We start from the raw sequence: 23,936 nt of genomic DNA, 5'->3' as shown, positions 1-23,936 counted from the left end.
TTAAAGTTATTCTTCTGCATTCATTCTTTATTTTGCTTGCAGCATAACGATAAAATTCTTTTGGATTGCCAGCAAAGATTGGTTGATTGGTAGAGCCTCTGCTACTAATAGCTTAAGCAAGTTTGAGCATGGTTAGTAGTTGGATGGGATTGGTCGTTCAATGCTGTTGGCACACTCTCCCTCGATGAGTCTTAGGACTCCCTGGAGGTGTCATATAATAATAATAATCATCTTGCGTGGCCATTTCTTTTCATACTTCAATTTAGCTTTGCGCACAATACTCGTTACTTTTCTTTTTGTGGATCTCTTGCTTAATAAGGTTGCACATCCATTTCATTCCCAACTTATTTATTCTTCAAACACTAAGGATACATTCAGATACCACCTTATTTAAGCACTTTTTCAAAGATTCCCATTCAGTAACTGATACCATTGAACCAAAGATAGTATTCTCCTAAGTCGATCATAATTTCCAGCTTTGTAGTTCAGGATGTTTTGCTAGTAATTCATTTGATAACATTATCCAGATGCCACTGATGAATGTTTTGTTGATCTGTATTTAAGGTTGTAGTGGTTAAGGCTCTGGAGATTGTGGTGATTTTTGCATTGCCAGGTTTGTTTAGAGTGGATGAGAGAACAGAGTCTTGTGGGACTGCATTTGTTTATACTTGGTTGAAGATAGGAACCATCACCCAAAGCCGGCTTCCAATCAAAAAGCTGGCAACAGAAGTCAGGGAGTAGACCAAATGAGTTTGCTTAACAGGTATTTGTGCCAGACCTGGTCAGAAACCTTGGAGCCATTAAGGCAATCACTTGGGACTTGCCAAACCTTTCCATGGTATTTGTTTAAATATGGTTTACTGGCAGTCATTTATTAGTTGAGTCTTCAAAATAGTGCAGCAGAAGTTCTTTCTATTACTTTGGGAAAAACTGGAGTAAGAGAAATTGGATGATAGTTTGAAGATATAGATTTGTTGCCCTTTTTAGGGATAGATTGAATATGGAGTAATTTCCAGACTGCAGGTAGATACCAGTAGACACTGCAAGTAGATAAGATTCAGATACATGAAGCAACTAATCAACACTCCTTCACAGTAAATTCCAAATTATCATAACAAATTTCTCTTTGTTCATCTGTTCCATGCAGCCCTCTAGAATAGTTGGTCATCTTATCTCAAGGAATATAATCCACAGCTATTCAAGGTAAATGTAAACAAGTCCTTTATCTTTCATGGTGATAGTGTACTATAAGTTGACTAACCTCTCATGGATTGATCCCTCCCAATCTTCATTATGAGAGTTGTACTCTAGTTATAATGAATTCAATTTTCTGATCATGCAACACAGCATGCCACAGAATGGAAATCAATTTTGGAACACAAACCTTTAGGACAATTAGAGGAATGCCATTAGGACCAGGAGATATTTTCATATCTAATTTCTGCACAATTTCTTGATTTCTTTCTGGTGAAATGACACACTGGGCATTGAATGTTTGGGGGGTTTAATGAGGGGATTAAGCATGAAATCTGGAAGAAGGCATTTTAGAGGTGATTATTATCATTATTCATCACAAGATGAATAATGGTAATAATCAGTTGCACAGAGAGTATAAAGAGCAGGCCAGGAGAGTGACTCAGTTGGTGAGAACAGCAAAAGTGCAGTAAGAAGAAATTAGCAAAGCAGCTCAAGAAACCTTCAGGAGTTATTTTGATATATGACAGTCAGAAAGAAGAATGATTATGGTAAGTTGATGTTAATGAATGAAATTGGGATATTAGTAACTGCTGCAGAAGACAGTCAAGATATTCAGTGAGCTGTTCATCAGTGTGAAATCAGAATCTTGTGCGAAGAAAATGAAATGTGAAAGGACTTAATGGTGATTGAGCAAGAGGTATATGACAAGTTAAATAGGCTAGTGGCAATAAGACTTGATGACATATTCAATGTGTCTTAAGGGAATGTTTTAGGGAGTTACCATCAGCCTTGGTCTACCTGTTTAACATGTTTTTCAAGAGCAAGCCCCAAAGGATTGGAAGGAATGTAAAATTGTTCCACTTCAAAAAGATGGTGTTAAGGCTAAGGCCATTCTGTATATTTGGAATTAAGGTATTGGAAAGTTTGATGAAAGATAGGAAACAAAAGTAGGTTTTTAACAGTGGTATTTTTTATGCTTCTCAGCAAGGGTTTCTTAAAGGGAGTTTGTTTTATGCTTATGTATTATAACAAGGTGACCAATTTATTGGACAAGGGAGATGCGCATATAGTGGTATACTTAGATTTTGCAAAGACTTTTAGTAGATTGCCACACCTCATGCTGGCAACTAATCTAGCAGATGGGATTGAATGATAGATTAGTGAGTTGGATAGGCAACTGACTTTAAGATAGGTATCAGCATGTTGTACATGGGAGTGCAGTATCCCAAAAGAGGAAAGTCACTAGTGGTGTGCCACAGGGAACCATTGTTATTTGATTTGTATATTAATGATGTTGGGATGGATTTAACTGGTGAAATACAACTGCTTACAGATGATGCAAAACTGGGGAGACTGATGAGGAATCAAGCAAATGTTGTGACCTTACAGGAACACTTGAATAGATCATATGAGCAAGAAAGTGCTATGTATGAAACTATCATATCAGTTTTGCAAAGTGTAAAGTTCTGAAATTTGGTAGGAAACAATGGGATGCAACGTATACACTTAGTGGAAGAATTTTGTAGGAAGTTGATAAATTCCGCCGGCCTAGTTGGCTGAGCAGTTAGTGTATTCGCTCTCCAGCCAAAAGGCTGTGGGTCGAATCCTGCCGTGGGGGCATGGATGTTTGCGATTGTCTGTGGAGATACTAGTGGTTGTGGTGGGCGTTGGTGTAGTTGGTGGAAACAGAGAGATATAGAGTAGGTGTCCTCCCTCAATGAGTCTTTGGACTCCCTGGAGGTGTCACATAATAATAATAATTTGGATTTCTGGAATACCTTCATATTATGAATCCATGCAAATATGTGCTACAAAAGAAAATGGATCCAAAAATGACGGTTGATGAAATAGAAAGGGAATGCACCAACATATACAAATTATTATTGATAACGTATAGTGACATCATCTGACTTATCATGAAAGGTCTTGCATAACTAGCATTATATCTATCATATTGAACCTCAGATTTATTAGTCACAACCCTAATATTCTAGCATTGCATTCCACTCAATTCATGCCTTCTCCACTGTAAATATTTAACAAGGGAGCCAGTGTCTCCTTCATTTGAGGTTACAGAGGCCATGTGCAGGTTGCCCTCCCCCCAGATATTACATGGGATCAAAACTTTGAACTCTTTGAGAGCCTTCCTAATCAACTCACAAATAATTCTGCTGCTACTTTACTTTTCCAGATCATGCTTGGTAGAGTCGGATAATAAGCAGCTTATAGAGCTCTCTGAAGCTACATTCGGATTGGAGTCTGATACTTCTTATAATGGTAGTGGTGACCTCAAGTTCTTCAATCCTGTTGCAGACCCTTGCTCTACAGATTTTCCTATTATTTGATCCACCACCCCGACAAATAGCATTAAAAAATTCTAGGGTCACTCCATTAAAAATACCATTCCCACAAAAACCATTAAAATATCAAAAATTACAAAAAAAGAAAAGTATATAAAAAAAAATCCAACAGAATGTCATACTTCCCTATAATCAAAAAGACCTCCAGGTTGATTTCACCAGTATCCCAGTTATCAACACTAATATCAGTAATGTGCGCCACCACCTACATGTAGATATCCAAACCTGACATGTTATTCATTATTGAACCACAACTGGCATCCTTTGCAACATCTCACCTCAGCTTTTTTTTTTTTTCTTTTCACTACATCCTCCATGAGGCCTTGTGCAAGATGTGTACATTTACCAGATCTGATATCCCATATGTATGGTTATCAGACTGGGAATTTCCTTTATATAATCTATTTTGGCTCAAGATATCTTTGCCTTCATTTGCTACCTCTATTGTTCTACTACCTTTGACTTGTTTGATAATTTTTCTCTGAGAGTTGATCACATACAATCTAATACCCCCAACAGTAAGATAATATTCCTAGATGATATCAATGTTCCCAATTCAGACTGCTTCTCTTCAACTTTACAGATCAAGCTGGAAGAGCTGAACTGTTCGCTATTATAATAATTTAACACAAATTGTTCACCAGCACATCAGAATTCTTTATAATTTTCATTGTTCTCCCAATACCCTGGACTTTTTTTTTATTTTTTAACTAGCTTTCTCTCCAAACATACTGTTGATGTTAGTGCTCATGTTGGGTCTGACCATAGCCTTTTCCATGTTTCACTTTTTAAAGTTCATCTTTTCCTGGTCATTCTCAACCTTGCATCCCACTGCCAATTGGGATGACCTTTGGGATTTCTCTGTCTGGTTTCCATGGTGATTACCTACTCTTATATAACAACAAATTATTCTCTCTGGGTAGAATGTAGAAATAATTAGCTAAAACCAGAGTTCTTTCTACATTCTTAAGCCTATTACCATGAATATTAAATTTTTTTTTCAAACAGTTATTCATGAACTTTTGTAATTCTCATGTAATAATTACCTCCATATTTAATAATTTCGGGGTTACTTCGAGGCAAGCAACCTTCTAGTTTTTCGGTACATTTTAAAGTAATTCCATATCAGCTGGGTATATATGTATCTGTATTTGTTTCAGAGCTAGTTGTTATTGAAACTTCTGGTGAATACTGTAAGGCAGAGGCATAGCTCGTGGGGGGGAGATTTGTCCCAGGCAGCATTTTGAACTTTTGCAGTTAATTCTAAAAGACAGTTTCGAGAACTCATTTCCAAATATTGTAATACTACTGTGAATGTTCATCACAATTGCTGTAAGTGTTGCTAGTTGTGAGAGGAGTTTTTCTAAATAAAATAGCTTAAGAATTACCTACATTATTATGAAATAGACTTTGCCAATGTCATCGATTTTGCTAACAGAAAAGCAAGAAAAATAACATTTTAGAATGTTGAAATTAAAGTTCTACTTCAAAAATAAACATAGTGTTTTAATTTATTTCCCTATATGTCGTTTTGACTTTCTGTATTATTTTTGGTGTGTTGAGAGGGGTAGCAAACTCAGTGACTGCCCTGGCCTGCAAAAGCTCTAGCTACATCACTGCTGTAAGGATTTGTGGTGTTCTACACATTATTTAATTTTGCATTATCAATTTCTTTACTCATTAATATTTTTTCAGTAAAGTTGATTTTATTATTACATGTACCTCAAGATATGGAGTTGAAAGAATCATTATGGGATCCCCCCCTTTCCCATAATAATCATAATTTCACGATAGTAGATTTTGTTATGTTCCAACGAGTCGTTTTTGACTCCTGGTGATTCTATGAACATACATTCCCATTCAGATCTGTCCTTGGTCATATCTTTCAGAATTTCTAAGTGCATTCCAGTTGCTTCTTTAACTCCATCCACCCATCTAATTCTTGGTCTTCCTCTTCTCCTGCTTCCATCAACTTTAGCAAGCATCATCATCTTCTCCAGACTGTCATTTGCTTACATAACATGTCTGAAGTATGACAATTTTTGCAAATGCCCATAATTCAAATACATCTATCTTCCTTCTTTCACTCTTTCTCAGGGTCCAACTTTCACATCCATACGGTACCACAGGGAATACTATTTGCTTTCAGGATTCTGATTTTCGTTGTGAGGCTAATATCTTTAAAGATCTTGTTTAAATTTGTCATTGCTTTCTTTCTGAGTAATAATCTTCTAACTTCTTCAGTACAATAACCATCTTGATCAATTTGGGATCCTAGGAGCACAAAATTGTTAACTGCTTCCATTTTCTCCCCATCTACTTCAAAATAAGTTCATGTTGCCATAACTTTTGTCTTTTTGAGGTTAAGTTTAAGACCATATTTAGCACTTTCTTCTTTAACTTTCATAATAAGTTCCTTCAAATCTTCTTTGCATTCTGCTAGCAAGGTGGTATCATCTGCATACCTCAAATTATTAATATTTCTTCCACCAATTTTAATTCCAACTAAAGACTCCTCCAGCCCTGCCATTCTTAAAATGTATTCGCTGTACAAGTCAAACAGGTACGGAGATAAAATACATCCTTGGCGCACCCCTTTACCTATTGTGAAATACTCTGTTTCTCCAAGATCTGTTTTGACAGTAACTTCTTGTTCATAATAAAGATTCCTCAGAAGGAAAATGAAATGCTCTGGTACTACCATTGTTCTTAACACATTCCACAGTTTCACACAGCCTTGCTATAGTCAAGGAAACAAAAGTAGACATTCGTTTGATATTCCTGTGTTCTTTCTATTATCCATCTCAAATTGGCGATTTGATAATAGATAATGGCGATAATAGTTTACCTCTCCTTAAACTCATTTACTGTCTCTGGCACTCCATTCCAATCATTCACCATTCTCCAAGCAAAAGATCTTTCTTGCACAACTTCTAGGGTTCTGGCCTTTACTTATTCTAGGGGTGACTCTTAGATTGAAAAGTTCTTTCACATCAATTTAAAAAGAACCTCTTTAGTAACTAATGAGTTATCTGCATGTCAAGTAAACTTTAGTTGACAGATAGCAAAGAGATAGAATTCCAGACCAGGCATCACCTTGGTCACTCATCTCTGGAACCTCTCCTCATCTTCAAGAAATCTAGGTGACCAAATCATCTGTATGCACTAGTCAAGATATAGCCATATTGCCTTCTAATGAGAGATAATAACCTCTCCATCTCTGCTCATCACCATGTACTTCAACTTTCAAGTAACTCTTTGAGCTACTGTGTAATACAATGTAATTACATTACATTGTATTACACAAAATGCAATATTTTCATCCAAAGCGCATAACATTATACTTTAAACTGATGACCATTATATTTTGCTCACACTGCCAGTTTATTTAAATCATGTGGATCTGTACATCACTTTTATTAACTATTTTGCTCTCACCAGTTTTTCATCATCATTAAACAGTATACTCCCCTCTCAGTTCATTATCATTAATAAAAAATTAAACAGTAGTGGCTACAGAGCCTTAACACTTCAGCAATCACCTTCATTCTCCTAGACACCACCACATCCAGTGACCTCCTCCCAATCCATACCACCTGCTTCATACCAGTTCCAGTTTGCTCCAACTTGTGTAATAATTACTTGTACAGTAGTATTCTGTCAAATGCCTTTCTATAGTCCATTATTATCATGGCATAGACATTTTCTCTTATCCAATCTCTGTTATAAATTGAGATCTTTGATGGACTGCATACTTTTTTACAAAGCCATGCTGTCCATCATTGAGTAATGTGTTCTTAAATTGTTTCACAGAACCATGTTCCATGAATGAAAACTTGTACATACAGACATTTATAACTTTGTATATAACTCAGTGAATGGGAAAAACAATTTTTATTAAACTAATGACTTGTTTCTACAACTGTGATGGTGGTACTTGATTATGTATCAGATGTTTCTTTGATTAAGAATATTTTGCAAGCAATGGTTCATTTGTCCTAATTTCTTTCTGATAATTTTTAAAAAAATTTTCATAGTGGTTCTGCAGAAAAGAGAAATATATTTATGTAAAGTTCTGCAGTCTTGAAAAGTTTAAGAAATATTACTTAAGTATAAAGAGCTAATAAGCTTCAGTTCGGCAATGAAAACATTACTTAAATTTAGGGGATATTAAATCCCACATAGTTTTAAAACCGAATAAGAAACTCAAAGATCGGAATCAGAGAGTTTCTTGCCGAATATAGTAAACTATAAAGTATCGGCGGCACTAGCGTTAGCCAATGCAAGTGATCCTAGTACGTAGTACAATACCAGGCAACTCGTTGCAAAGGTGGGGCAAGTTCAGATCGCTATTCTTAGGTATTTTCCATAATGTAAAAACACATTTCCTAGGAAATGTATGCTGTTATTACATTATGGAGGGAGGTCACTACCCAGACCGGTTTCAGCCTTTTTTGAGGCTTCATCAGTGAGTAGCTAGACCTGATACCTCTTATCCTTTTTATAAGTTCTTTTCGCTATACACTTTGGTATCAGGTCTAGCTACCCACTGATGAAGCCTCAAAAAAGGCTGAAACCGGTCTGGGTAGTGACCTCCCTCCATAATGTAATAACAGCATACATTTCCTAGGAAATGTGTTTTTACATTATGGAAAATACCTAAGAATAGCGATCTGAACTTGCCCCTCCTTTGCAACAAGTTGCCCGGTATTGTACTACGTACTAGGATCACTTGCATTGGCTAACGCTAGTGCCGCCAATACTTTATAGTTTACTATATTCGGCAAGAAACTCTCTGATTCCGATCTTTGAGTTTCTTATTCGGTTTTAAAACTATGTGGTATTTAATATCCCCTAAATTTAAGTAATGTTTAAGAAATATATTGCTATAGAATATCATATTCAACCCATTCCTGAATTTTACCTTTAACCAATTTTTTCAATACCTTAATTGCTGCCCTGAGATAATAATTGGTCTGTAATATGCTATATCTGTCTTGGAGCCTACTTTTTGTAATGGAACTATCTTATCCTCTTTCCACTCCCTTGGAATCTTGCCAGATATGAGACTTACAAACATCATGGTTGAGGTACTTCCTGTTTGCTTGCACATTTTTATAACGTGTTGGCTGACATTTGCAATTCCATCTTACCACTGTATTCACATTGATATCGATATTTCTCGATATGCTGAACATTTCCAGTTTGTCCACATCATTCTCCGTCAAATAGGGAACTGTAATATATCCACCTGGATGACACACCTTTCCAAAGTGATCACTCAGTAAGTCAGCCATTTCTTCTCTTCTGCCGCTTTCCTGCCTTTGGCATAATTAAAGTTATCCTTCCATAATCATTCTTCCTCTTTGCTACACAGCAAAAAAAAAAAAAAACTTTTGTATTTACTTCGTGTTTAGCTAATTTTCACTCGTAAACTGATTTAGTCTTAGTTACTATGCTGGTCACACTTCTTACCTTGCTTGTTGTCTTACTAATCATCTCTTTCTTTACATTCCTTTAACTTTTTTTTTTTTTTTTTTTTTTTTTTTTTTTTTTTTTTTTTTTTTTTGCCGTTCTTGCTTATGTTTCTACTGATCCATTTAACTCCCACTTGATTTATCTGCCCGATGCTGGAAATGAAATTTGATATACTACTTTTAACTACTCTTACACATCCATAATCATTTCCCATGTGTTACTGACATTCTTTGCAGATTGTTATGCCATGACGCTGCTTAAAGCTGCCTTCTAAGTTTTTCATAATCGCTGTCTTTTGTAGTTCCACATATATCCCTTAACTGAGAACTTCATATTTGAGCAACCTCCCAAGAGTTCTCCGTATCCTCTCTAAAAATGCAACATCCTCTGTATTCTATCCTTACATCATCTTCTGTTAGCTAGGCCTCATTGATATCTTTGTTATTTGGCCATGTCAAAATTTACATCAGCTAACCATTGTCAAAAGCTGCTCCTCCACTTTTTATTTCTCATACTTCTGAATTTGCATTTGAATAGTTTATATATTTACTTTCATCCTTTCTTTTATTCCATCATTCTTTACATGTACCCTCAAGGGGCGTATAAGATATGATAGTACTATATAGGAAATTAGTAATGTAAATTTTTCATCTATAATTTTCCTCCAAATCAATCTGTTACCTGTCAAGACTCCAACATTATCAGATCTTATATAACATCTTGTATTTATTGCTCAGAAAGATCTCGCCAGTTTTTTTTTTTTTTTTTTCAGTCACCCCTATTATGTTGATCTGGTACTTATCCAGTTCCTCAGCTAGCTCCATTTCTTTGCCATTCAGGTTTGTTATGTTGATATTTCCAATTTTGAACTCAGGTGATGTTGAGTTGGTGTGTGTGTTTTAGTTCCAGTAGATAGCCCTGTTTCTCTGGCGAAAACAACGGAGGGCCTTGTTTAGCTAGGCGATGCCCCAGCCAGCATGAAATTCTGTCATGTTGTACCATCATTTTATAATGTGGTTTAAGCCAATAAGAATGTAATTTGGTTACCTAAATCCCAAATTGCCAGCCCATCCTCCTTCGTTCAGTATCCATATAGATACCCAACAGGCTGCACCACGAAAAGGTGAGGATTGGACATTTGGTCAGAAGCCCTGGTCGGTTCTCTGTCTTCCTTTAAAGGGTATGTAGAGATCTCCTCTCAGTTATACAGCTTTGACCCTTAAGCACCCCCCCCCCTTTCTTTTATTTCCTGGTGCATAAATACTCCAAAATTTATAAACTAACCTTTCCATATCTTTATTTTAAATACTATAATTCTCTCACTTATAAAATGGAAAACAAAATATCAAGGTACTATTTTTATTTTTTAATATTAACTCACTACACACAACATGAGAGGTCACAAACTGGTGCTGTTTGTGTGTGTGTGGGGGGGGGATAAGGTGTCCATTATTTTCATCTTGTGTTATGTATACTTCAAAAATTTCTTGTTTTGTTTGGTTTCTTTTGTATTAATTTTCTTCTTTCTTATCTGGATTTTTGCTTTTGAGACTAAGATAAAATCTTCTGTGTATCTGTTACTTCTGGTGTTAGTTTTGTATTCCCAAATATATGATCTATAAAGGATCTCATTCCTTTCGTGTGTCAAGTATGTTTGTTTATTTTATATACACACACATACAGTTGGGTCTCTTTTTATGCGGTAGATATGTTCCACAGAAAACCGCATATAAAAAAAATTGCAGAAAAAAGACGTAACTTATGTTGAAAAATGAGGGATGTATTCCATAATTTTCTAAAACCTAATAAAACCGAAGTAATGAATTAAAATAAAGCTAAAATCGCATAAAATTGGATGTTTTAGTTTGTTTTAAAGCTTTATTCATTTAATTTTATTGAAAAGTAACAATTTTTTTTACATTTTTTCATCAGAATTATCGTCGCTATTAGATAATATTTGGCAATGTTTGCGAACTGGTGTTAAATCGCTTTCATCACCAGAAGAGATAGTAAGCGCATGAGATCTGTATGGTAAAGGCAACGATTCTTCACAAACAGAATTAGCCTCGTCCTCGTTCTGTGCTGACTTTTTTCTTCTGACAATGTAATCAGTGATTAAACTTTGCGATGATGATGATTTTGCTAATTTTTAATACAGTTCGCGATATCCAGATATACAGTTTTTCAGCTTCACGTTAGAATTTAAAGGCTCGTTCAGAATTTGTGTTATTAACAAAAAAAAGGATTTTCCAATTTATTGCACAATTCAAGACCTTCTCAAATTATATTTGAAGTAGGTTTTTCTTCTGCTTTACTATCGTTTTCTGGATCTTCGACGATATCGCTGTTATGACTTTCATCCAAACTGAAGAGTTTTTTGTTTAATTAAATAACCACTTATAGTAGATTCGCCTAAATTAAAATGTTTACCAATCTCCGTAGATCCCTCTCCTTTTGCTAAGCGATCTAAAATTGCAATTTTCATTTCCAAAGAAATTGCTTTTCTTTGGTCCTTTTTTTTTCTCCATTGGGCCAAATTAAATCTTTAAAATAAAAATTAGCAAAATTTAGACTTACGATAATGACACTCAATCACATGCAAAAACTCACACAAATACTCACGTGCAAAAATTAAACTGTCACGGACACTCACTGCTTGCACGTTATTCATGTTACACCAGAATGTGTTGCAACATGCTGTTTATTATGTACAACGAGGAAACCCCGAATTTGCATGAAATGTGCACCGCATAACTTCAAAACCACATAAAAAGAAACCTGAATGTTTTTTTTTTTTTTTTTTTAATCATAGTTTTAAGTCATGAAACACTGCAAAATTTCTTTCTTTTTATTTTGTTTTTCATCATTTATTTGTTTCTGTCTGAAATTGCCAATAACTTAAGGAAGGGGTTGATTGCATTAAGGTCTGCTATAATTTTGTGTATTCAGTTTTATTTCATCACTTGAGTCGCTTCTGCAGTTCTTCATAAAATTTCTTTAATTCCTTCTTTCAGAAGGTGCATAGATGTTTCAAAAATCTTGTTTCCTTTTACATATCTTTAGCTTGAATGCTATAATTCTTTCATTTATAAAAGTGCACCTTTCTGTTTTGTTTTATGTTTTTATCCACAAGTTTCTTTCTGGTCTACTCCACTATAGATCACTATATAATTTCTGATCCCTGTATCTCTCAAGTTTTTTCTCTCAATCTGCGATACCAGTCTTTAATCTTCTTCATTCGTAATTATTATTCATTGGTGTCTGATCACCAATACTGTCTTTCTGAAGGTTGAGTATTCAATTTTTGTTTGGTATTATTCTTAAGTCAACTCCCAAGCTACTGCAGACATAGTTCAATCATTGATATATGCAACCTTCCTTCCCATGACAAGGTTAACTTTTTCCTCAAGGAAGGATTTCGTTTTGCAACAATGTCAGTTGACATTAACTTATTAGATCAGTTGCAGCAGATGTTGCTTGCAGCTATTCAGTTGATAATCTTTTGTCAGCTGATACAGGATTACCATGTTATGTAGAGCTCCTGTCCTGCTTAATCAGTGACCAGATGAATCTTTGTGCTAAGAGACTTAATTGTTTTTAGTTATTTTTTGTTATGACTTCCATCCATGAAAGGTTGCATATCTGTAGTACTTCATTACTGTAAATTGAGTAGGGGGTTAATCTGGTGTAGAGACATAATGACTCCTTTTGCTGGCAGTCATGAACCTCATTCTGGCCAAATAAGTGGAAGGGAATCTTATATGTTAAAATTGGTATATCAAGCTGACCATAATCACAGTACGAGTTTTGTTAGTTATAGTAGTAGTAGTAGTGGAGTATAATTAATTATATTAGACAAGTATTACAGTCTTGTTTTAATCTTTTACATATTTTTGTTGGCGTAAGCCAGCAAAAATATATTCAGGATTGAAGATATGTCACCTTAAACTTTTGTTTGTCTAAATGGTTAAAAGTTTAAAAAAGGATTATTTCTTGTGTAATATAATTTACTTTCTGACAAGCAAAAAAAAAAAAAAAAAAAAAAGACTATAGTATACTTGCTATGCTTATCACATATGTTTCTTCAGTAAGGGTAAGCTGGAGCTGTGCATGATATCATTTGTATAATTGTTGCCATGGACACAAAAAATTGATTAATGGAGAAATGCATTAAAATAAATTTCAAATCCATGTAGAAATCAGCTACAATAACTTAGCCAATTACTATTAACTACAATAAATTAATATTTTATTTATCCAAATTACAGTATGTCTTCTTTCCTTTCCATTGTACAGCTTTATACCTGTCAATTTCCTAATATAACTGAGAGCATCTTGATGGTTTGAAAATGATTAGAGATGGGTTCTAACATTCTGTTTGCATACTTTTTGTAGAGGTGTTATTCGATAAATTCACATGACCATTATCAGAAAGGGAAGTTTAGGATTTTTTGTATACTCTTCCAGTTTTACTGTCATAGCATTTAAATGAAAATAGATTCAAAGTTATTATTTGTTTTGTATTTGTAGGGGAAGGCGGCTTGGATGATTTCTACAATTAAGGGCAAAAATCAGTTGGTCACAAAACTCAGTGGAAATTTAGATATTGATGGTTTGATTAGCCACCAATATATAAATTTTCATTTACGCCAATCTGTCCATGTTTTTGTGGTGAAGAACAGATGTTCTTCACCCTGTGGGTTTGAATCCCACTGTTGCTCTGAATGTTTGTGAATGTCTTTAGGTGGGTAAATTTCATTGCCCAACATATGGTATTAACACCTTGCTTATTGAAGGCCTGAAGTTATTTGAAAAGTTCCATTTTAATCTCTACAGCAAGGCTTCCAGATTATCTAATCCTTAGCTGACCCGTGGATGTTCTATAAGTTAGCAAACTTTTCCAGGTGGAATGAACATAAAAACGAATTGAGTTGCCTCAAATCATGTTTATGTGCACAGTTTGTAAGTAAATAACTATTGATGGCTAAAATATTTTTTTCTGTACAAGTGGGGAGGGGGAGTGTTTTACAGCTGTTTAATTATCTGAACTCCAGTGTCTAGCTATGTGGATATCGCATCACTTCTTGTAATATAAGATAAAGAACATTTAGATGAGTCTTCTTTCACATTTGGTTTGAGAATATACAATAATCAGAACGCATATCACTTTACATTTTTTTCACATTTTGTGAATTTTTTACCTACCCATAAATAGCATTTTCATGCCATACCTCACTTTTAAATGTCTGTAAGTTACCTATGTTCTGCAGATCTAACTGTATTATCTCTCAAGAATTATCTGTTCCTCAATTTGAATATATTTGAATACAAGTTAGCCAAATACTGTGGGATTTTAATCACTCCAGTAGGTTGTGGATTTAAAACATACCAACCTGTTTATTTGAAGCCTGATGCAGCTTGAAAAAACAGTGTTTGGTCTTTGGAGCAGAGTAACTAGATCATCAATTTTTGAAGGGACTTTAATTATCTAAACTTTGATTGAGTAGCTGTGAAATCTTATGAGAAGAATGAACCTGAATTTATGGAGTTGTAGTGTGACAACTTCCTCAAGCAGCATGTGCCAGAAGGAACTCAACGTTAAAGAATGTTAGATCTCATTATAGTTTCAGAAGGGATTTTAGTTAAAGATATAACTATTCTGCCTCCAGTGGTGACATTGATCAAGTAGTACTGATTTGGGAAATGACTAAATTTATGAATGTTCCACTCAGAAAAAGGATATATGCAGAAGTACAAAGTAGGAAATTATGACCACCTGGGGATTATGCTGGATTTTGCACCATGGTATCAATTGTTGGATGGGAAGGATATCAACAATGCATGAGAAGTGTTTAAAAAATACTTAAATAATGCAGTATCAGAATGTGTATCTAGAGTTTGAAAAGGAAAATAGGATAGCAGTAAGAAATAGATGTGGAAGGAATGCCGTATGCATATGAATGATGTCAGTTATGAAAATTATAGGCAGATCAGAAGAGTCAACTGTTGTAAAAGCTAAGTCTGAGTATGAAAATAAACTTGCTCTGCAAGCTAAGACAATCCAAAAAAATTCTGTCGTTATACTGATAGAAGAAACAATAACTCTACTGAATGCAGATGGTATGAAGATAACTGATGTTCAATTAATGAATGGCCATTTTGCTAAAAGGTATCACCCTGGAGATTTCACTGTATGAAGAAACTCAGATATAATAAATTTAGTTTAATCCTTTATCCAAGTGTGAGCAAACAAAGTTTGCGCCTGAAAGTATCTTCAGGACTGGGGTAAGGTGGTGCAACACCAGGACAACTCCTTGCAAAGGTGGAGCAAGCTACTAACACTCCTATCTCAGTATCTCCCATAATGCAAAACACATCTCCTTGTGGATATGTCTAATGTTATGCATTAAGGGAAGGGCCACTACCCAGACTAGTTTCGACCTTTATTGAGGTCTCTTCAGTGGGAGCCAGGCCCAAGTGGAGATACCAGCCAGAAGCATTAGCAAGGTCATCTCTACCTATAGGAGTTGCCAGATGGTGTGCCACCTTTTTAATAAATCTGGATTTAGAGAAAGATGTTGAAAGTTTATTTTGCAAGGAGTCGTCCTGGTGTTGCACCACCTTACCCCAGTCCTGAAGATACTTTCAGGCGCAAACTTTGTTTGCTCACACTTGGATAATGGATTAAACTAAATCTATTATATTCTAACCAAGTGAAAAATAAACTTTCAACATCTTTCTCTAAATCCAGAGTAATTTATTAAAAAGGTGGCACACCATCTGGCAACTCCTATAGGTAGAGATGACCTTGCTAATGCTTCTGGCTGGTATCTCCACTTGGGCCTGGCTCCCACTGAAGAGACCTCAAATAAAGGTCGAAACTAGTCTGGGTAGTGGCCCTTCCCCTAATGCATAACATTAGACATATCCACAAGGAGATGTGTTTTGCATTATGGGAGATACTGAGATAGGAGTGTTAGTAGCTTGCTCCACCTTTGCAAGGAGTCGTCCTGGTGTTGCACCACCTTACCCCAGTCCTGAAGATACTTTCAGGCGCAAACTTTGTTTGCTCACACTTGGATAAAGGATTAAACTAAATTTATTATATTCTAACCAAGTGAAAAATAAACTTTCAAACTCAGATATATGAGGAGGAGGTACTAGAGCAGGTGCACAACGTACTAATGGGATATCAGCATGGATGCTAAAAGAGTTCAGCTGAACTGGCTATATAAATCGAGTTTCAGAACAGGAATTCAACATGGGGAATATTTTCATCAGAATTTTTGAGAAGATTGTGTAAAAAATGTATGATAATCCCATTACACAAGGGTGGTGTCAAGACATATATCCAGTTATCAACCTATCAGTATCTGTGGAGTGGTGGTGAAAGTTTGGAAAAATTGGTTAGGGCTTGTATGCAGAAATGATTGACCGAGAAGCTATACTCTGCAGTGAACAGCATGGGTTTACAAAGGGAAAGTTGTTGTTGTTATTATTATTACGTGACACCTCCTGGTAGTCCAAACTCTCATCAAGGGAGGGTACCCACTCTACAACTCTCTGTCTCCACCACTCACAATCCACCAACTAGAATGAATCGCAACCAACTACGACAAAGCCATCTGCTGCCCACCACTAGTATTTTTACAAACGCCCACTGCAGGATGTTTAAGCTTATGTTTATGTTACATTACAGCAGTGGTTCTTAACCTTCTTCAAAGTCACAGAACACTTTTGATTATAAGAAAATTCTTATTTTCTTATAATCAAAAGGTCATAAAACTAACAATAAAAATATGCATGGAATTGCCATTTATAAAAATTGAACTTATTTTAATACAATACTTGAGAGCTTGTTGGCTTCTTTTACAGATTTCAGCAATATCTGATGTAGCTACTCTCATCTCTTTGTCTATATTAGTAAGTCTTTCATGCTTTTTAGTTTTTATATTGGTTAATATTGAGAAACTGAGCTCACACAAATATGATGTTGAAAACTGTAACAAAATTTTCAGTGCCTTTGTGGAGAGAGAGAGCTGGATATTCGGTTTGGACAAAAATCCAAAATTCCTCAAGAATTATTTCAGAGAATTTCATTTTAGAGTACGATCCGTTGACAAGGTAACTAATTGTTCTTCTTCTTGTAACGAAAATTCACAACTCGATGTATTAACTGTGCCAAATGGATTTCATATCCAGTCATAATTGTGTGTATTTAAGGGAGGAAAGTAACTTGATATCTTTTCTTCCAAATTGTTAATTGTTCTGTTATAGCGGGAATAATTCGCTTGACATTTTTATTCAGAGTAGCCAGTTACACTCAGAACTGTGTCATGTGACATCTTTCACCCGCGGAACACAAGTGTTCTGGGGAACACCAGTTAAGAACCACTGCATTACAGGATGGCTATGTTTAAGCAACTTACATTCTGTAATAATGCTATCATTGAGTTAGAGACAAGGGGAATTGACAAGGGGGCATGAAAAACTGTTGCATAAATTTGAGAATATGAGTTTGGATTATAAATTATTGACATGAATAAAACTGACTGATGGATATCAAAAACAGCAGGATATGAGGGATTGCAGGTCTACAAGATTTAAATTAACCAGTGGTGTGCCACACGGATCAGTCCTTGGCCCATTATTATTCAATCTATCCATTCACTTTGAGAAGGATTTGACATGTAACATACAGCTGTTTGCTGATGATGCAAAGATAGGTAGGTAGGCAGGGTAATCAGGAGTGCTGTTGATATGCAGTACTTGTAGAAGGATTTGAATAAGCTGGAATTGTGGGCATGTGAAAATGGCTGTCAGTCCAATGTTAATAAATGTAAGGTCATGCACTTTGGTCTGATTAGCTATCCAGTGTTGTATTATATTGATGGGATGATGTTAGAAGAAACTGATCAAGCTAGGAATCATGGAGTTTTATAGTTTGCCCACCGATTAGAGATCCTTCGACACTTCTGCACATGTCACAAAAAGGAGAATCCATTCCGATAAAAGGGTAATTAATCCGTATTGTGGGATGAGTTGTTTATTATTACACGTCAGAAAATTAACTTCTGTTTTATGATCATTGTAGTTAACTATGTTGCTTGTATAACAGTTGGAAAAATTTTACCTATAAAGCACGTGATTTCACGTGTTGGCAACCAATTCATACGTCCTTCATTTCTTTCTCCCTTCAGCATGAATCGACTATTCTTGGCAAGTTTCCAAGTGGAGATCTCAAACGCGTGGGTATACTATTAGTAGGCAGGAAGTTTGAGTTGAACAGACATATTGCAAATACAACTAGGAGAATAATTGCATCGCTGAAGCGAACCTTAACATAAAGATAAGGAAGTTATCTTTCCTCTTTACAAGGTCTTGATAAGACCTCAGTTGAACTATTGTGTGCATTTCTGGTTTCTGTGGTGATTCTGATACAGTGGAGAGAGAGAGTGCAAAGGAGAGTGTTAAAAACAATATCAGGATTGTGGAATACTGATTATGAAGACTGAGAATTTGTAGACTGCAGACACTAGCAAACAGGAGAAAGAGGATTGATATGATTACAACTTAGAAACTTTCTGAATGGATGATACAGGATTTCAGTAGATTGAATTTTTCATTTTATGGAGGGTGGGGAAAGGACACGAGGACATTCTTGGAAGTTTGATAATGAATGCTAGACTTTTCTCTCATAGAGTGGTACATGATTGGAATGGACTACAATTGGATGTGATGTGTGCAAGAAGTGTGAATGAATTCAAGAAAATATATGACAGCTGGTACAGATAGTATGGCCTCCCTAGACGAGTCCCTGACTTTTATTATTATGTGACACCTCCAAGAAGTCCAAAGACTCATTGAGGGAGGGCACAGCTGTTTGCTGATGATGCCAACTACAGCAAACCACAATATCTACACCAACGCCATCTACTGCCCACCACCACTGGTATTTCACAGACAATCACCAACATCTATGCCCACGACAGGATTCGACCCCCCCCCCCAGCCTTTTGGCTGGAGAGAGGATGACTCATTAACCACTGAGTCAGGAACTCAGGCCAACTTCATGGAGGTCTCTTAATAAAATATGCTAAATATACGATAAGTTTATAACCTTTCGTTAATGGGATTTACGTTTAAGAAAGATAGTTAATAGAGATCTTATCTTTGCTGACTTGGTTGGCTAAGTGGTTAACAATACCCACCTTTCAACCCATAAGCTGCAGGTTCGAATCCCATTGTGGGTATTGTTGCATGTGAATGTCTTTAGGTTGGTAGAAAGAGTTCTATGTTTGGTCATGTGTGTATTTAGTCCCTTTTACAAAGTTTAATATACTTTATTTTAAAAATTTTATGGAATTTACAACCGTGTTAAAAAAAACTTTTTTATTATCCCGACGTTTCGATCTTCACATCCAGATCATCATCTGGAGCGTTCATAAATATACAGGACAAGCTGAGTTACATCATTAACTGTAAGCTAGAGAAACAATGATTTGATCACATGTTATTCTACTGGCGTGACCTCGGGTGGGGAAAAACAAAAAAAAAATTACATCAAGCTAAATTCTATTTTACGATGACAGGAATAAACATTCTTTCAGGTGGTTTTCTTTCAGAAACAATAGGTGTCCTATTTTTAGTATTACAGTTCTTATTTTTGATTTACAATACTGGATTTTTCTACAGTCCTGTTTATAGTTGTTCTTAGTGAGGAAGGTTCCGTGGGTCACATATATACCTTCCATATGTTTGGGATTTTTAGACCATCATTATTGTTCAGATTGGGGTGGTTGATAATAATTTCACAGGCTTCCTTGAATTTCCGTTCATACCATGTTTTAGTGTGATGTAGACAGCTAGTTTCCAGTCAGTTCTGTGCAAGGTATTCAGGGCATGATTAGAAAGGCCAGCTTCACCATAATTATTATATTTAATGTGTCGTTTATGTTCCTTTTGTCTAATAGGAATTGTACGTCCTGTTTCTCCTATATATGGTATGTTGCAAATACAATAAATCCGGTATACTCCAGGGTGAGCTAGTGGAGGGAGTGGGTCTTTGGATGAGTTGAGTAAGCTTTTTAATTTTGCAGGAGGTTTAAAGGTGGCTTTGAGGTTGTACTTTTGTAGTACTCTGTTTATTTTGTCGATATTCCTTTAATGTAGGGAATGGTATAGTTTTACTGTAGTCTGGTTTGTCTTTGTTTTTTATTGTGGTTTTGTAGAGAATTTTGTTAATAGTGTTTTGACTGTATCCGTTTTTTTTTTTTTTTTTTGTAAGTTATTACTGATACTTTTAAATTCGTCTTTCAGTGCCTGTTCACTTTGACACCTAGTTTTTGTGTTGGGTGGTGGTAGGAGTTTATGTGTATATATTGTCCCGTACGTGTCGGTTTTCGGTAAACAATGAAGGAAAGATTGCCAGAGGGAAGATGTGTGACAAGTGTATCTAGAAACGGAAGTGTGTTGTTTTTCAATTTCCGTTGTGGACTGTATGCGTTTGTGTTATTTGTTTAGGTGGCTAAGGAATGTGTCTAATGTCTGGCGGCCATGGGACCAGATCGCAAAAACATTGTCAACGTATCTAAGCCAGACTTTGGGTTTTAGAGGGGAGGAATCTAGGGTAAGTTGCTCAAAATGTTCCATGTAAAAGTTAGCAATAGGGGGGTAGAATGGCGAGCCCATAGTTGTACCTTCTTTTTGTAAGTAGAAGGCATTTTGCCATACAAAATAACCCGACCGTAATACGTGTGCAAAGAGCGCCGTGATATCTGGAGGGAATATGTTCTGTAGGAGAAGGATTGTGTCATTGATTGGGACATTCGTAAAGAGGGCAGAGACGTCAAAACTGACTAATAAATCATCTTTTTCTAATGTAATGTCTTTGATGATGTTTATGAAGTGTTGTGTGCTTTTGATATAGGAGGGGGAATGACCTACCAACTCCTTGAGTGTTGCTGCTAATTTTTTGGCTAAGTGATACGTCGGGCTATCAATTCCTTCAACGATAGGGCTTTGTGGGGTGTTTTCTTTGTGAATTTTTGGTAGCCCATAAATTCTTGGGGAGCGTGCATAGTGAGGAAATAAATTTTTGACCGTATCTTTGGGCCATGTGGTAATTGACTTGAGTAGTTTCTCTGTTTTGTTTTTTGTTCTGTTGGTTGGGTTGTAGTTAACTAATTTGTATATGTTATTGTCAGAGACCAGCAGATTAATTTTTTCTACATAAGTGGTGCGGTTTAAAATGACAGTGGCATTTCCTTTATCGGTTCTGGTTATTACTATGTTTGGATTATATACAGGTATCAATAACCTCCATGAAGCTGGCCTGAGTGGTTAGCACATCCTATCTCCAGTCAAAAGGCTGGGGGTTCGAATCCTGTCGTGGGCATGGATGTTGGTGATTGTCTGTGAAAATACCAGTGGTGGTGGTGGTGGTGGGCAGTAGATGGCATTGGTTTAGATGATGTGGTTTGCTGTAGTTGGCATCATCATCAAACAGCTGTGCCCTCCCTCGATGAGTCTTTGAACTTCTTGGAGGTGTCACATAATAACATACAGCTTGTCCTGTATATTTATATATGCTCCAGATGATGATCTTGATGTGAAGATCGAAACGTCGGGATAATAAAAAAGTTTTTTAACACGGCTGTAAATTCCATAAAATTTTTTAAATGAATGCTGATTACTGTGTAACCCTAAAAGAAAGGACTAATATACTTTAGGTTTACAACCATTTGTGAGTGTATGACATTTAAAACAAAAGAAAAAGAAAAACTTTATTGTGATCCTTTTGTAATACTTTGAATATCAAAGAAAGATTTGTCATCATCATAGCGAAGTTAATTGTTTGGTAATGTTATAACATCAAACAAAAACAAGTCTGATCTTTTGATGTCATTCTTCTCATTCACCTCTTATTCTGATCCCCAGTTATGTTTAAAACTGGTGCTCATGAACCAATGCACATCCTATGTTCATTGATTCCTGTCCTACAGTATATGGAAACAAGTGCATATTCAACCCATTCCAAAGAAATGAGATAAAAGCTAGCTCAAGCTATCCTCCTATCATGCTCTTAGCAGTTCTGTTAAAAATAATGAAGAAACTCAACTTCTTCTCTACCTTATAGGCCACCAGTTAATCATGACCACCAACATGGATTTGACCACACATACATTCTTGGGGCACTTGATCAAGTCTGGCACAAAGGCCTTCCTACTTACCATTTTACCATCTTATGATTTCCTGTCCGGTCATTCACTGTGTTTCATGCAGATAGCCAGTTAGTCCTGTAAATACTGGAGTTCCCCTGGGGCTCTTTACTTTTTTCCAGACCATTTCTGTTATTCATATTGTTAGAAGATCATGTTATTCATGATTTTGTATCACTAAACCCAGATCCTATCCATTGCTTTGATGATGACATCTCTTTCCAATACCCCTGTTCATTTGATATATTTTGCAATGGTTATATCCCAAATTAGAAGATATTTCATATCAGTGCCTTAAACACTAATATTTCAGTGTGGTAAGGATAACCTTGTCAATTTAGTTCCCTCAAAATACAATCCTATTTTATTTCATGCAAGAAAGACTACACTTAACTTTTCCCTCCTCATATATTGATAATACTGAGATTGCTCAACTAGATTGGATATCTATCTCTTCTTGGATTGACACACTCGTAGTCTTTTCTGGCATAAGCACTTCATCTATAGCCTCTTACACCTCTCATCAAAAAAAAAAAAAAAAGCTAGTGTCCTTTTCTGCTCAAGATTACTTCTCGCCTGTATAACGTTTAACAGTGAGTACACTCTGCCATAAATTTACTGTTCTTGGATATGAGATGGTGTGTGTGCACTTGTGTTACATTGCACTAGTACTCCTGACACACACACACCAAAAAAAAAAAAAAACCCTCTCTAAAATGCATGATCTCTTTGGAAGACAGCTGTTTCTTTAATTGGTAACCATTCTCTCAGAGATTTACTCCAGCCACTTGCTCACTGATCTAATTCTGCTTTGCTTTTACAGGTAATTTCATGAGCACTGCTCCATTAAACTGACTGCTGTCATTCCTCTCCTGTAAACACTCAACCAGCAGCTAATCAACATCCATATGCAGTCTGTCTCCAAACATACCAAAGCAACTTCTCATCCATCTTTCATTCCTACCTCTATGCTTTGGAACAATCTTGCTCACTCATAGTTTTCCCTAAGGAATACAACAACCTCCAGTTGTTTTAAAAAAAAAGGGGGGGTCTTTTGACCACCTTCTGATACTTTGCAGTGATGTGCTATAGGTTTTGCATCCTTTCATATGTGAGACTGATGTGTTTTTAAAAAGAAAAGGGAATAAATTTACATGGTTTTGCAATTTATATATCCTATTAAAGCAGTTTATTTATTGATAATGTAAAATGTGTCTGATTTGCAAGATTTTCTAACATATCATTATCAGTTTTAATTAAATTAGCTAAAAACTTGATAGCAAAAAGCAGCTGATCCATACTTGAATTAATTTGTATAATTTGAGTAAAAATATCCCAAAAGCATGATTTTATTACTGCCTACACATATTTTATAAATCTGTCGTATAATAAAATAGCTTACTTTTTGTGAATTGTGGATGTTTATATTTATAGTCAAGCCATTTAACTTAAAATAAATTATAATTTTAAATATTTTTGTAGATGGGAATCCGTATGAGGCCATACGGGGCATGTGGGAAGGTGCTTATGTTTCTCAGTTTTTGCGACTGTTTCAGAACAAGCTTGGTTTCACTGGTTTAAATACACAGGTAGGCTATGTTAGTTAGTATTTCTCCCATCTTATATGTGTACATAAATTTCAGTGTAGGTTGTTGTTTGATGAAATTAACTATTGAATATT

General features: G+C 35.7%; 1 protein-coding gene across 1 annotated transcript in view; it reads left to right on the top strand.

Moving 5' to 3' along the window:
- Positions 1-23,936, top strand: part of lgs (BCL9 domain-containing protein legless) — a 684,040-nt gene that overhangs the window by 8,275 nt on the left and 651,829 nt on the right. Inside the window, exon 2 of the mRNA XM_090410672.1 lies at positions 23,738-23,844. Within this exon, the coding sequence (XP_090266798.1) occupies positions 23,738-23,844 (107 nt within the window). The remainder of the gene's footprint in view (positions 1-23,737; positions 23,845-23,936) is intronic.

This window comes from Typopeltis vanoorti, chromosome 20, assembly GCF_054136105.1.
Source record: "Typopeltis vanoorti isolate ZY-2024b chromosome 20, IOZ_Tvanoo_1.0, whole genome shotgun sequence".
NCBI lineage: Eukaryota > Metazoa > Arthropoda > Arachnida > Uropygi > Thelyphonidae > Typopeltis > Typopeltis vanoorti.
Note: the sequence above shows the minus strand (reverse complement) of the source record. Positions and strands in the feature narration are given on the sequence as shown.